This window comes from Gracilinanus agilis, chromosome 2 (genome assembly GCF_016433145.1).
Source record: "Gracilinanus agilis isolate LMUSP501 chromosome 2, AgileGrace, whole genome shotgun sequence".
Lineage (NCBI taxonomy): Eukaryota > Metazoa > Chordata > Mammalia > Didelphimorphia > Didelphidae > Gracilinanus > Gracilinanus agilis.
The window spans coordinates 77,163,133-77,176,780 of record NC_058131.1 but is presented as its reverse complement, the minus strand read 5'-3'; the positions used below and the strand labels follow the sequence as shown (position 1 = coordinate 77,176,780).

The following is a 13,648-nucleotide window of genomic DNA, read 5'->3' as shown; positions in this document are numbered from 1 at the left end:
CACATTGGGAAAAGCCCAGAAACAAAGGATAGACATTAAATTAATGAGAAACTAATCATATGGCAAAGAGAAATATTTACTTTCTCAATTGAATTTTCTAAATTATGTTTGTTTCAAAAACAAAATAACTATATACATTACTTTTGAAAGTAATAAATCTTAATTCTGAATTGTGCTAAACTTAAAAAACTCTCAGTTTTTTAATATGTAAATCATAATTCAATATTTGAAAAATATCTATCAGACTTTACAAGGTTAGAGATGCCTTTGTGTATTGTTGTTGATTATATATTTCAATAATTTCATGTTATATAATGATCTTAGATTTGGCAAATATTAAACACATAATTATAATTATGAAATTATTCTTTTAAAGGGATTTGCTTCTAAATTATATTGCTGAAGTTTTTCTAAAATACTGCAAAAGTGGTTCTCCATAGCCTTGACCATAATTTATTAACTTAGATTGGATGTTATTTGGCCCCACCTAACTTGATATTGACCTCAAAAGTAAAGGAATGTGTTATTCTCTAACCTACTCCTCTAAAGGAATATTATTATTGTGAAAATCTGATCTCCTTATTCATTTTTAATGTTTAAGCAAATCATGATCAGTTAGAGAATGATGAAAAATAAATTGAAATGCAAAATCTATGAATATTGTACTAATTATAATACTTAAAGAATTTGATATTGTTAAATATCTCCTTAATGGTTTGAATGTGGGAAAAAATAAATTAAGATTTGAGAGTATTTTCAGTCTAAAATAATCCCTTGTTAAAATCTTATCAGAGTTAAATTTTAAATATATATACATATATATATATATATTTGGAAATTTAGACTGAAATCACTAGCCTCTTTCAAAGTATTGTCTAAAACCTAAATCCTTTTATGGAAACATTGCTTTGAAAATTCCTCATGATCACCTTGTTATCTTTTAATTGAAAAAAATAGTAACTGTTCACTTACTATTGTCTATGAATTTTCTTAGAACTTCCTTAAAATACTTAATTGTAAGACCTTTTCAGCTCCTTATTTCAAAGTTGTGAAATTCTGAGATCTTGCAGTTTGAGAAATTCAAGCTTTTCCAGTTACTGTGAAAAGTTTTGTGATTTAAGATTAAAAATTCATCTGTGGAATTTTAATTTTGCTTCCTTGATGGCTTGTTAATATTATAGTCTTATTAGTTCTCTATAATTATCTCTAAAGATAACCTTTACTTACTTCTAACTTCCTTTTATCAATACCATAATGCTAATTCCCTAGGCATAATGGTTCTTTGGTTAAATTTCAGGTCATCTCTGACCAGCTGTTTTGGGTTATCACTATATTTAATTTAGAAGTAAATTTTTCTGTTAACCATCTTTGGACTTGATGGACTTCTGAATTATATTGTATACTGCAATGTGTTAAAATCATCTGAACTATTACAAAATTTTTCTATGAGCCAGACCATAATAACTACATCATTCTCCTGTTTATTCTTCTTTTATTTTAAGTACACACTTTACCTCTCTAGAAAATGTATGAGTTTGATCACATAAAGATATTGAAATGACAGTTCTGTATTTTGGGTCAACAAAATGAAGTCAAATCTTTTGCTCAAGATGTGGCGCAAGATGTTTTATTTCTTTCATATGTCATCAACGGAGGGTGGAGGACTGTTATGAAGTGTCAGCTCTTCTAGGTCTTATCTCTATTGGGACAGTATGTGGGGGAATTCAGTTCATTGTAAGGAATGGCTGTCAATTTATCTTGTATATCCTGCAGAAGAAGGTAAACAGAACTTGACTATTCTCTGTAATGGGTATTGAGAAGAATGGGTTGTCCAAGTTGACCATTCCATAGCATTCTCATCCTCTACCCTTGTTTTCTCCTAGATTGATATGACTATGGGATAGATATATCATGTTACTCATTTCATTGTATGGCCTTTTGCACTGTTTAGTGGAGACCAGAATACTAGCCTCTTTTTATTTCCAAGATTAGGACACACATTTCTTTCTCTCCCTCTTATGTTTTACATTCTTCTTTATTTATGACTCAGTATGAATTAGGCAGCCACAAAGGCTACCATTTTGCTCAAGAATTGGGATAGTTCAGTTGAGAGCCTAATAGATTACATTGGCTCAGACTCTCAGCCTTTAGTAAATTTATACTTATAATCTGTGGAGCAACAACCTCTATGTTTCAGAATGGGGGTAAATTCTTTACCCTGAAGCAGGAGCAGACTCAGTTTTCCACTAGTAGTTATGACTCTTAGTCCTTCCAAATTAAGGAGTGTTCTTTTCTCTACCCAGTTAGTATCTTCTAATGTAATGCTGCTTTGGGAACCTGTATCAGAAGGTCTCAGAATATTTATTCCCTTTCCCTACCGCTAGTACATCCTGGTCCCCATGTAGAATGCTAGGGAATAACCCTAGGTTGATTTGAGGCTGCTCATCCTACCCCTATTCTAAGAATTTCTGTTTAATGACAGGAGATCCATGTACAGGGGTGAAGATATCTGCTCTCTCACAAGAGGTCTCAGAAACACAACACCAAAGATATCATAGACTTCCTATGAATTCTTTGAGCACTTTATGTTTAAGAATCTAGACCCATAGTTCCTTTAAGAAGAATCCCTTTCTACAATCTTATACACAGAGATAGATACACTATAGCACAATCAAATATAATGGACTTCCCTACTAGCAGAAATGCAACGATCCAGGACAATTCTGAGGGACTTATGAGAAAGAACACTATCCACATCCAGAGAAAGAACTGAGGGAGCAGAAACACAGACGAAAAACAACTGCTTGATCACATGGATCGATGAGAATATGATTAGGGATGTAGACTGTAAATGATCATCCTAATGCAAATATTAATAGTATGGAAATAGGTCTTGATCCATGACACCTGTAAAACCCAGTGGAACTACTCATTGGCTATGGGAGGGAGTGGGAGGAGGAGAGGGAAAGAACATGAATTATATAAAAATAAAAAAATATTCTAAATCAATTAATCAAATAAAAATTTTCAAATTAAAAAAAGAAGAATCCCTTTCTTCTTTCTCATTGACCCCAGACACCTTTTAACCAGATTTCCTTCCTTCTCAGGGCTTCAAACCTTATCTTGTCTGTGGTCTAAAAGCTAACCTAGTCTTAGGTCAGTTCTGGGAACCAGTAAGAGTAAAATGTGGGACCATGGCCAAAAATGAATGTCTCTTTCTGCATCTTATATCTACCATTCCTTGGTCTGAAATGGGTAATAGGCTTCATCATTAGTTTTCAGGAGTTGTTGATTATGACATCAATCAGAACTCCTCAAAATTCCATGTGAACTGGAATGACCTCCAGGAATTGATGCAGAGTAAAAGGAACAGAACCAGGAGAACATTATACACAGAGACAGATATAGTATGGCACCATGTAATATAATGGACTTCTCTAGTAGCAGAAATGCAATGATCCAGGACAACTCTGAAGGACTTATGAGAAAGAATGCTATCCACATCCAAAGGAAGAACTGTGGGAGTAGAAACATAGAAGAAAAACAACTGCATGATCACATGGGTTGATGGGGATATGATTGGGGATGTAGATTCCAGTCTAAATGATCACCTTAGAGCAATTAATAATATGGAAATAGATCTTGATCAATGACACATATAAAACCCAGTTGAATTGCTCATTGGCTATAGGAGAGGGGAGGAGGCTAGGGGAGAGAAAGAACATGAATCATGTAACCATGGAAAAATATTCTAAATGAATTAAATAAATAACTAAAGAAAGAACTCCTCAGTATTTCAAAGTTGTTTATATTTAGAATGTTATTGTTATTGCACAAATTTCTCTCACTTCATTTTGCATTGATTCATACGAATGTTTCCAGGTTTTTCTGAAACTATCTCTTTTGTCATTTCTTGAGGTTCAATAATATTGCATTATATTCACATATCAAAATTTTTTCAGACATTCCCTAACTTTTTGGCACTTCTTTTGTTTCAAGTTCTTTGCAACATAAAAAAATTTATTTTTACATATAGGTTGTTTTCCTTTTCTTTCATTTCTTTGGGGTATAAGTCTAAGAGTGGTGTATCAGGTTAAAAGGTATGCATGCTTTAATAATTTTTAGGCATATTTCCAAGTTGCTTTCCAGAATTATTGTACTAGTTTCACTCCTTTTCTAATCCATCAGACTACTTCTTTGGAATCCTCTGGAAGAGTATGCTTCCCTATCCCACCGGTAGAATTTTTCTCATTTAGCCTAGGGTTTCTGAGAAACAAAACAAGATTTGGCAACTAAGAGGACTGAACTTACCCTGTATTTCCCCCTTTTCACCACTAGGATGTGAAAGTGATGAATCATGCTAACTACATCATTTGTACTAGGCCAACTGTAGTGATATCTTGTAATTAGGACTTGTAGCTGAAGTACCACTCAACACCCTCCCAAATCCCCCCAAACTAGGAGAAACATTTAAACATGAAAAACTAAGAGGTATATTGGAGAGTCCCAGTGTTCAGAGAAAAATAAATAAATTATTTTGGAAGTAGAGGGGAAAAAATGTTTAACAAGTTAACTATTAGCAACAAAGCATAATGGTTGCATGAAACTCCCTGCTTCTTCCCTATAGCCTTATGTAAAGTGAATTTTTGATTATTAGGGGGCAGCTGGTTCTGTCAGGTCAGAGAAGCCACTGCCATAGTTCCCTGCCATACTTTTATGCTTTATAAAGCTCAGGGTGTTCCTGCTGTTTAATATGATCTTATCTCATTAATTGGAATTTAGTCATCAGGGAGGATTCTATGTCAAGTCTGCCTATCTGGTTCTATCTAGTCTTCTGAAGGATTGGTTTACTTATATCTGTGTCATGTTTCTGGTAAGTATCATTTGGCTCATCACATTGTCTAGCCAATTTACATCAACTAATAGTAATGAAAGGAACACCCTAGAATGAGGACTCATGCTGACAACATTAGAAAGATGCCTACAGCCCCCCACAGGTATTCATTTGATCCTTCTAAAAAGATATAGCTTAGTTCTGGAAGGCTCAATTTATCAATTGAATTGGAGAAGAATTTATGAGGGCTACACACAGAAGAAAAAAAGAAGAAACTCCAGAAAGAATCACAAATGAGTAGGATGGCTTTAAAAATTACATGTTAAACTGAGATATCACCTCACACCTGTCAGATAGCTAAAATGATCAAAAAGAAAAATGATACATATTGAAGAGGATGTAGGAAAATTGGGACACTAATACCCATGTTTGTGGAATTGTGAATTGATACAACTATTCTGCAGTGCAATAGGGGACAATGTCCAAAGAACCATAAAACAATGCATATCCTTTGACCCAGTAATACGACTACTGGGTATATGGCCCAAAAAAGTCAGAAAGAGGGGGAAAGGATCAGTAACAGAAATATTTTATGATGATCAACTATGAAGGACAAAACTATTATCAACAAAGAAAGGTTCCAAGAAAACCCCAAGGATTTCATGATGAAAAATGCTTACCCATAGCCAAAGAATGAACTATTGGAGTCTGATTGCTAAGCAAAGCATGCCATTTTGCTCTTTATTTCCCTCATCAGTCTTTTATTGCAAGGGTGATATGTGCCTTCTTTCATGAAATGAGGAATATAAAAATATGTGTTGAAAGACAGCACTGGTAAAATACTTATCAGACAACTGCTGCAGGGAGGAATGAGGAGAAGATGGAGAGAATCTGAATCTCAAAATGTCAGACAACATTTATCAAAAATTGTTTCTACATGTAATTGAAAATATTTACATGTTGAATTTATTATATATTTAAAAGGAAAGCAAGGTGTATGCAATAGACACCTTTGATTGCATATATGATCCTCTTTTTGTATGATGATTTGTATATTGAGATGCCTAACTTATTTGGTACTTGTTAAATTCAGAGTTTCAAAAAAATAATCTTTTTTTTAAGTGTGAAAATGGTTTAATCAAGGTCGTAAAAGTGGCACAAAACTTAGTCTTTCCAACTCAAAACTTAGGATTCCAACTCTTCTATCAACAAGAATTTTCCCTCTATTTATCTTTCTTTTTCTTTTTTTTTAGGTAAAAAAATAATCTTTTTAAAGGAAAAGCTGAATTCATTGCTACTCTTTTAAAATTCTATTATTCTTTCATGTTGTTAACTTGACAAGCATTGACAAACCTAAGTAGTTCAATATAAAAGGAACAAAAAAAGATAGCTTCTATTATATGGCAGTTTTAAAAATATGTACATATTATTTTTGATACTTTAGAAATAAATCATGTCCTTAAATATAGATAGAATTTTTTAAAATGATGATTTGGAAGGACTCTCCAGAAAGGAGGAACAGAAGTATAAGAAAAGATAAAAGGTGGGAATCAGATTGGCATGTATGAGGAAGACAATGAGATCAACTTTTCTGGAACATTTAGAATTCAGAATGGGCATGAGAGATAACAAATCCTAGAGGTCCAATAACAGAAAGGGGAAAGAGAAGCAACATACAGGGGAATAATCTGTATGTACATGTTCAAATTCCCTGTGGGGAAATAATTAGTATTGGGAAGACTTGAAGGCAGTTAGCCAAGCTTGATATCTGGAGATAAAGATTCAGGTTAATCCAAAAGGAATAGGTATTACATGACCCTGGTCTGGGAGGGGGGAAGTGAATAACCCCAAGGATTGTAGGGAGCAGATGTCCCTGAATATATCCTTCAACCTAGGAAATCCAATGACATGTCATGAAATTCCCAGAAGACAGATGCCCTTACACACTACTCTTTCCTTAGTTGGGACATGAGACACAGGAGGATAAGGGCAATAGAGAGAGATGGAAAAATTACTCCCTTCTTGCTCATGAGGAGTTACAGGGATCAGATCCCACAGGCTCCCAAACTGAGTCAATGTTGTTGCTCTCTCTTCTGTCTCTGGACTCAGTGTGTGCATAGTCCCTGGCTAAATATCACAAGCCTGGGAGATTCCTGCAAACAGTCCATATGACTTAGAATGGTACAGAGGATAAGATGCTGGACTTGGAGACAGAAACAACTGAGTTCAAATCCTACCCCAAAATTTAGTTTTGGTACCCCAGACAAATCATGTCACCTCACTGAGATTCAGCTTTTCATCTGTAAAATGAGGAGACTGAATTTATTGACAACTAATGTCCTTTCTACATCTAAACTGATGATCTTATGTCCTACTATTTTTTCAACAAACTACTCCCAGGACAGGTGAGGAGAAAGTTCATGTTGCTGATGCTTTGGTCCCTAATTGTGTTGTCCAACTTTCCTCTCTACATGATCTGCTTTCTTTCCCTGAAACCTCAGACTTTTATATGGATGGAATAAGAGCACATGCTGAGTCTGGTGAAAGAAATACTGTACAGCAAGGTAAAGAAATGAATCCCCTTCCCCTCTTTGATTTCAAAATCTTTCATCTGATTAAGCCATTGCTGTCCAAACAAGACGAGAGGGACTATCAATGTCAACATTACTTCTGTGTCAGAACCAGGAACAAGAGGTGTGAAGGGACTATTTCCAGCAACAGAAATAAGGATTTACAGTGGCAGCAGATGGCAATTTCACTCATTCACTATTCCTCAGTGTGGGTCCTCTGATCTGCAAGGTATAGGTCATTATTGCTATTGTTTTGTGGATACAAGCACAACTAGCAAAATTAGAAATGATCTGAAAGTGTAAATTACAGTTTTTTAAAAAAGGAGAATTATTTTTAAATGGCTGGAGAGAGAGTTTGGTTTTAGAAGGAACACTGTGAAGTATCTGTATAAAAAAGTATAATATAATAAGTGAGTATACAAAATTAAGTGTGTGAATAAAGTAAATGTATGAAGTATACATATAAATAATTCAAATAATCTGATTTATTCTAATTTGCAATTTTTCATGTATTTACTAGATGTAGTAATCTTAAATTTTAATTTACTAAGTTAAAATATTAGTAAAAAATTTTTCATGTAATTACTAGATTTAGACAATCTCAGAAGCAGAAGTGGTTTAATCTATTCCAGCAAGTCCAGCACTTAGAATTCCTCCAACTTTATCTCTTTCAGGTGGTTATAATCATCATAATAATTACAACTATTATTTATACAATGCTTTACAGTTCATGAAGTGATTTATATTCAGTATCTCATTTAGATCTTGCAACAACCCAGGGAAATAGGAACTATTTTATTGCTGTGTTATGGGAGGAGAAACTTGAGGCTTAGAATTCAAATAAATTGTCCATGTCACAGAGCTAGTAACTGTCAGGGGTATATTCTAATCCATGTTTTCCTCATTCTAAGTCCAGCACTCTCTTTTGTTCTTCTCTGTTGGATGACATAGTAAATAGAACACTGAACTTCAAGTCAAAAATACCTCTCTATCAATCTTGCTTTAGGCAATAAATAACTGGATTGTTGTTGTTCAGTCATTCTAGTCATATCCAACTCTTTGTGTCTCTCTTTGGTGTTTCCTTGGGAAAGATATTGATGTGGTTTGTCATTTCCTTCTACCATTCATTTTACAGATGAGGAACTGAGGCAAACAGTTGAGTGGTTTGCCAAGGGTCACACAGCTAGTATCAGAAGCCAGATTTGAACTCCTGAAGGTGAGTCTTCCTGGTTCCAAGCTCAGTGTTCTATCTACTATGCCAATTAGCTGCCTAAATACTTGGCCTACCTTGGGTCAAACATGTAACACTTCTCTGCTTTATTAGCTCATGGGGTTGGTGTGAGAATCGAATGAAATAAATTATGAAAAAACTTTGTACACCTTGAAGCACTCTCAAATGACAGTTATTCACTATTATTTTTTTTATCATTTCTGTCATTATTTTCCCATACCACCTCTCTTCTAGTCCCTGTACATTTCAAGATCCAAGAAACATAGAAAGAGAAAAGGGGAAGAATGTGAAATTAGCCTGGATAGATAGATGGGAGACATGTTGTAAAAGGCTTTAAACACTAAAAGGAGTTTGTATATTATCTTGGAGACAAAAGGGAGTCATGGAAATTTTTTGAACAGATTAATGATATAGTTAGATTTCTTCTTTAAGAACATACATTTGATAGCTAGGGGGAGAAATAATTAGAGAGAGAAGATCCTGGAGGCAGGAAGACCAATAATTTGCCATAGACTTTGAAAGATTTAATAATGATTTGAACTAGAGTAGTGGTCACGGACAAACTAGAATAAAGGAAGCAATAGTTCCATTGTACTCTGCCCTGGTCAGAACATAATGAGGGTATCATGTCCAATTCTGGGAATCATATTTTAAGAATGACATTTGTAAAATAGAGTGTATCTAGGTGATAGGATCATCAAGAAATGTAGTAAGGGGATAGGAAAGGTCAGGTTGTATATGAATTAATTGAAGATATTGAGGGAAAAAAAGATGTGGGAGTCATGGTAGTTGTTTTTAAGTATTTGTAGAGCTTCCATATTGAGAAGAATTCAAATTTTTCTCCTTGGATCTAGAAGGTCATACTAGGAGAAATCCGCAAAGTTGTATACATGAACAGATTTTTGCTTGCTATAAGAGAAAATCTTCCTAAAAAGTAGAGCTGCTCATGAATGAAATGAGCTGCCCCAGCAAGTTATGGATTACCATTAACTGCAGGTCTTTAAACACAGCCCAGATCTCAGAGAGGGGATTTCTCTGAGGTTTTTTCTGACTGAGATTCTATGTAACTCTCTGAAGCAGTTTGTGACTCAGAACAAGACTGTGGTGCCTGAGACAATCGTAGCACTCCCCATTCCACTCTGAATTTTATACAGTGAATAATACAATAAATGAAGTACTTCATGAAGGACCTATAGAATCTGAGTTTTATCATCCCTATATAAAAAAGAGGGTGGATTTAATTCTCTCTAAGGTTCTTTCCAAATGTAAATTTTTATGAGTCTCCATTTGAATAGCACATGAAAATTCATCGCTTTTGACATTTAGAGGCTCATAGTTCTTAACAGAAATGCATTCACAGTAACATAAAAGGTGCAAGGGAGTATTAGAGCTAACACTGTGTGTTCTAATGAAGTAGGACTGATATGAGGTATTCAAAGTCCATTACTATGAAAACCTGATTTTTACACATAAGAGAAATACAATTAGTCCTATGGGAGATAGAATTGTCATATTTAATTCTTTGCTTTCCAAGTCATTGACCTCCATGTTGTTGAAATGTCTTTTCTGCTTTAGTATGTAGGATTGATTGTCTCCCATTTCCATATCAGTTATTGACCAAGAACCAAACAACCAAATGTGATCTTGTCTCTTTCGTTGGAGAAATAAATAAATGGAATCTTCTGACTAGAAACACTCAGTGTGGGGCTGGGAGTACAGGTCAGGCAGCTCAAGAATATGAAAGATTTTAGAAACAAAATAGTAACTAGGAGGTGAATTTTCTTGTGATGGGAAAGAGTATGGCAGGGAATAAGTATTTATTTAGTGCCTACTATATGCCAGGCATTGTGCTAAGTACTTTACAAATCCTATCCATCTTCACAACAGCCAGGGAAAGTAAGTGCTATTATTATCTCCATTTTACAGATGAGGAAACTGGGACAAATAGAGGTTAAGTGGCTAGCCTAGTGCCACTCAGATAATTGGTGTCAGAGGCTGGATTTTAATTCACGTGTTCTATTTTGACTAAACACTTTTTACGCTGCTTTCACTAGTTCCTTGGTGGGATAATGAGGACATGTAACATAAATGACATTTTCCTCTCTATAGAAAATGTAGTTTTACACCAATGTGTATTTTACATATTATTTTTTAATAATCTGAAGAGATTATTACTAGAATATTATAGAGTTTTCCTGTTATTTCTTTTTCCTCATTCTCCTGCAGTAATTCTTTTTGCCAATTTATAAATATCTTTAGACATTAATCTTTGCACAAAAAACATTGATTGATGATTAAACATTGGTTCATGCTGATATTCCCAAAGTGCCCCATATGGTCTCAGAATGTACTGATCCATATTTTTGGTTTCAAATCAATAGGCTACAAGGGCAATCCTTACATTTTCCTACTGATTAATGGGAAAAATATGCCAGTGTTCTGCTCTTAACAGCATTGCTGACATATCTTCACTCCTAACCACAAATCACTTGGAACTATCAGTCCATTCAATGCATTTGATTTCTAATAAGTTCTGTCCAGGTCAATGTAGTGCTATTCCTATTTTCCTATGGCATAATCCATTTGAGCATGGCCATCTTTTGTGGCCATAAATAGCTTTGGGGAAGAGGAGAGTTTATTCACAGAAGGAGCTTCCACAAGCATAGGGTAAAGACTTTTGTATCAAGGCTATTTGGATTTAGAGAGAGGAGTATTAGGAAAAAGACTAGGTTGCTGAAATTCCTTTCCTTTCTCTTTCCTCCCCAACACCCCAAACTTCAACTATCAACCCTGATTTCAGTAAAGTAAGGGTCTAATTCATCTACTAAGAATGTGGAGAACACATACGTTTAGGAGACAGGACTTGAGGAGAGAGGCCAAAAGTCTGCCACTTGTTAGCTCTGCTGCTGTCCATAAATCACAAACTTCCTGAGCCTGTTTCTTCATATATAGGGTTAAGATAATAATATTTTCCTAGCTGCCTCCTATGTGGTTAAATCGAGGCTCATATTGTGTGATGAATGTAAAGTTCTCTGTAACCGAGTTGTCCTACACAAAAGTGATCTAATCCTTCCACATTTTCTTTGTAGACCCGTATCTAAGATGGAAAGCAGCAACCTCACTTCAGTCACTGAGTTTATCCTGCTTGGCCTTTCCAGCAGACCTGAGCTCCAGGTGTACCTCTTCTTCTTCTTCCTCATGGTCTACCTGATGATCTTGCTGGCAAACCTGCTCATTGTCTTGTTGATATTAGTGGATTCGTGCCTTCACACCCCCATGTATTTCTTCCTCACCCATCTGTCCATTCTAGAAGTCTCTTACACATCCTGTGTGATTCCACAGATGCTGGGACACTTCTTGGCAGAGAGAAAGTCCATCTCTTTCTCCCGTTGTGCCCTACAGTTCTATACGTTCCTCTTTTTTGGCATTGCAGAGTGCTACATCCTCTCAGTGATGGCCTATGACCGCTATGTAGCCATCCGGGATCCCTTAAGGTACTCCATCATCATGAACTGGAGAGTCTGTGGAGGGCTGGCAGCTGGCTGCTGGCTGGGTGGCTTTATAGCATCCACAGTGGACACAGCTGCCACATTCCAGCTTTTATTCTGCCGGGAAAATGTCATCAATCATTTCATGTGTGAAATGCCTGCCCTGCTACACCTCTCCTGTACAGATACTTCCCATGTAGAGATGGTTATGAATATCCTCTGTATCTTTACCCTCTTAAGTCCTGTTACATTCATCACCTTCTCATATATCCACATTATTTATGTTGTCCTGCACATTCAATCTGCCCAGGGACGCAGAAAAGCCTTTTCCACTTGTTCTTCCCACCTTCTGGTTGTCATGGTATTATATGGTACTGTACTATCACTCTATATTAGACCTCGATCACTGTCTTCCCCAAAGTATGATAAAATAATCGCTATATTTTATGTGGCCTTCACACCTATATTTAACCCTCTCATCTATAGCCTGAGGAATAATGAGGTAAAAATGGCCCTAAAAAAACTCTTGGGGAAAATCAGAAATCCATAAAACCATATGATACTTCTACTATCTCCCTTCTCCCTTCTCTCTGCCCTGGGCTACCTGGGTGCTGTTCAGAAGGCCAGGGGTATCTACATTGCCAGAACCCCATCATATTCTACCACCAATGGCCACCAATGGGGTGTTCTTCTCTTTCCTTCTCCTTCACCCATTCCCCCAGCCCATGACTACTTAGAACTAATCTGGGATGGCTAGATGTGGGAAGATGTGCCATCTCTGGGGGCTTTCTTGCTTTGAACTTTCTCCTAACCCTATTTCCTAACCTAGGCCACCTAGAATTCATCTGGGCTATAGGACCGTTCAGAAGCTTGGATGGGAGATGGGAGTAACCAATTCTCTTCCTTCTGGTGAGATGGATCTAATGATTTTCCATGCCACTAACTTCCATGCTTACCATCTGCCCTATTTCTATGCCATCCTGATCCTAGCATTCTGATTTGACCTACTGATAAGGAAATATTCAGGTTTGCCATCTGCCCTGCTACTATGTAAGCCCTTGGGATTTTTAGGCTCTTTCATTTTCCCTGAAACCAAATTTTGTTTCATGTTTCATCTCTTCCAATTAGAGTACAAGTTCCATGAGAGTAGGCTCTGTCTTGATTTTTCACTTTATATCCCCAGTACTTAGCACAGTGTTTGGCACATACGAAGCATTCAATCAATATTTTTCCATCAGTTCATTCAATCATTAATTCTTCTACTTTCTTAAAGTATCCTATTTATTTTCTTTTTGTTTTTTTAATATATCTTTCCCTTTGTCTCCCAAGGGGAAATGCTTTATGATAAAAATGATTTTAAATGGATTAAAAAGTATGCAGTTAAGCTATTATAACAAACATAGTGACAATGTCTGATGGTACATAAGGTTTGCCTCCACAATATTCCTCAACTTCTCCAAAGAAAAGAGGTATGATGGTCATCTGGTCACATGGCCAACAAAATGGAAGACTAGATATATTCTCT

At 35.8% G+C, this 13,648-nt stretch overlaps 1 protein-coding gene across 1 annotated transcript; it reads left to right on the top strand.

The window, feature by feature from the left end:
* The first annotated feature begins 11,737 nt into the window (after positions 1-11,737).
* LOC123233301 (olfactory receptor 2F1-like) lies at positions 11,738-12,673 on the top strand. Its single transcript, XM_044659445.1, has one exon. The coding sequence runs from the start codon at positions 11,738-11,740 to the stop codon at positions 12,671-12,673; it is 936 nt and encodes a 311-aa protein (XP_044515380.1).
* The last annotated feature ends 975 nt before the right edge of the window (positions 12,674-13,648 follow it).

Bases quoted from the DNA above. Each gene is read 5' to 3' on its own strand.
- LOC123233301 (XM_044659445.1), top strand. From the start codon at position 11,738: ATGGAAAGCAGCAACCTCACTTCAGTCACTGAGTTTATCCTGCTTGGC.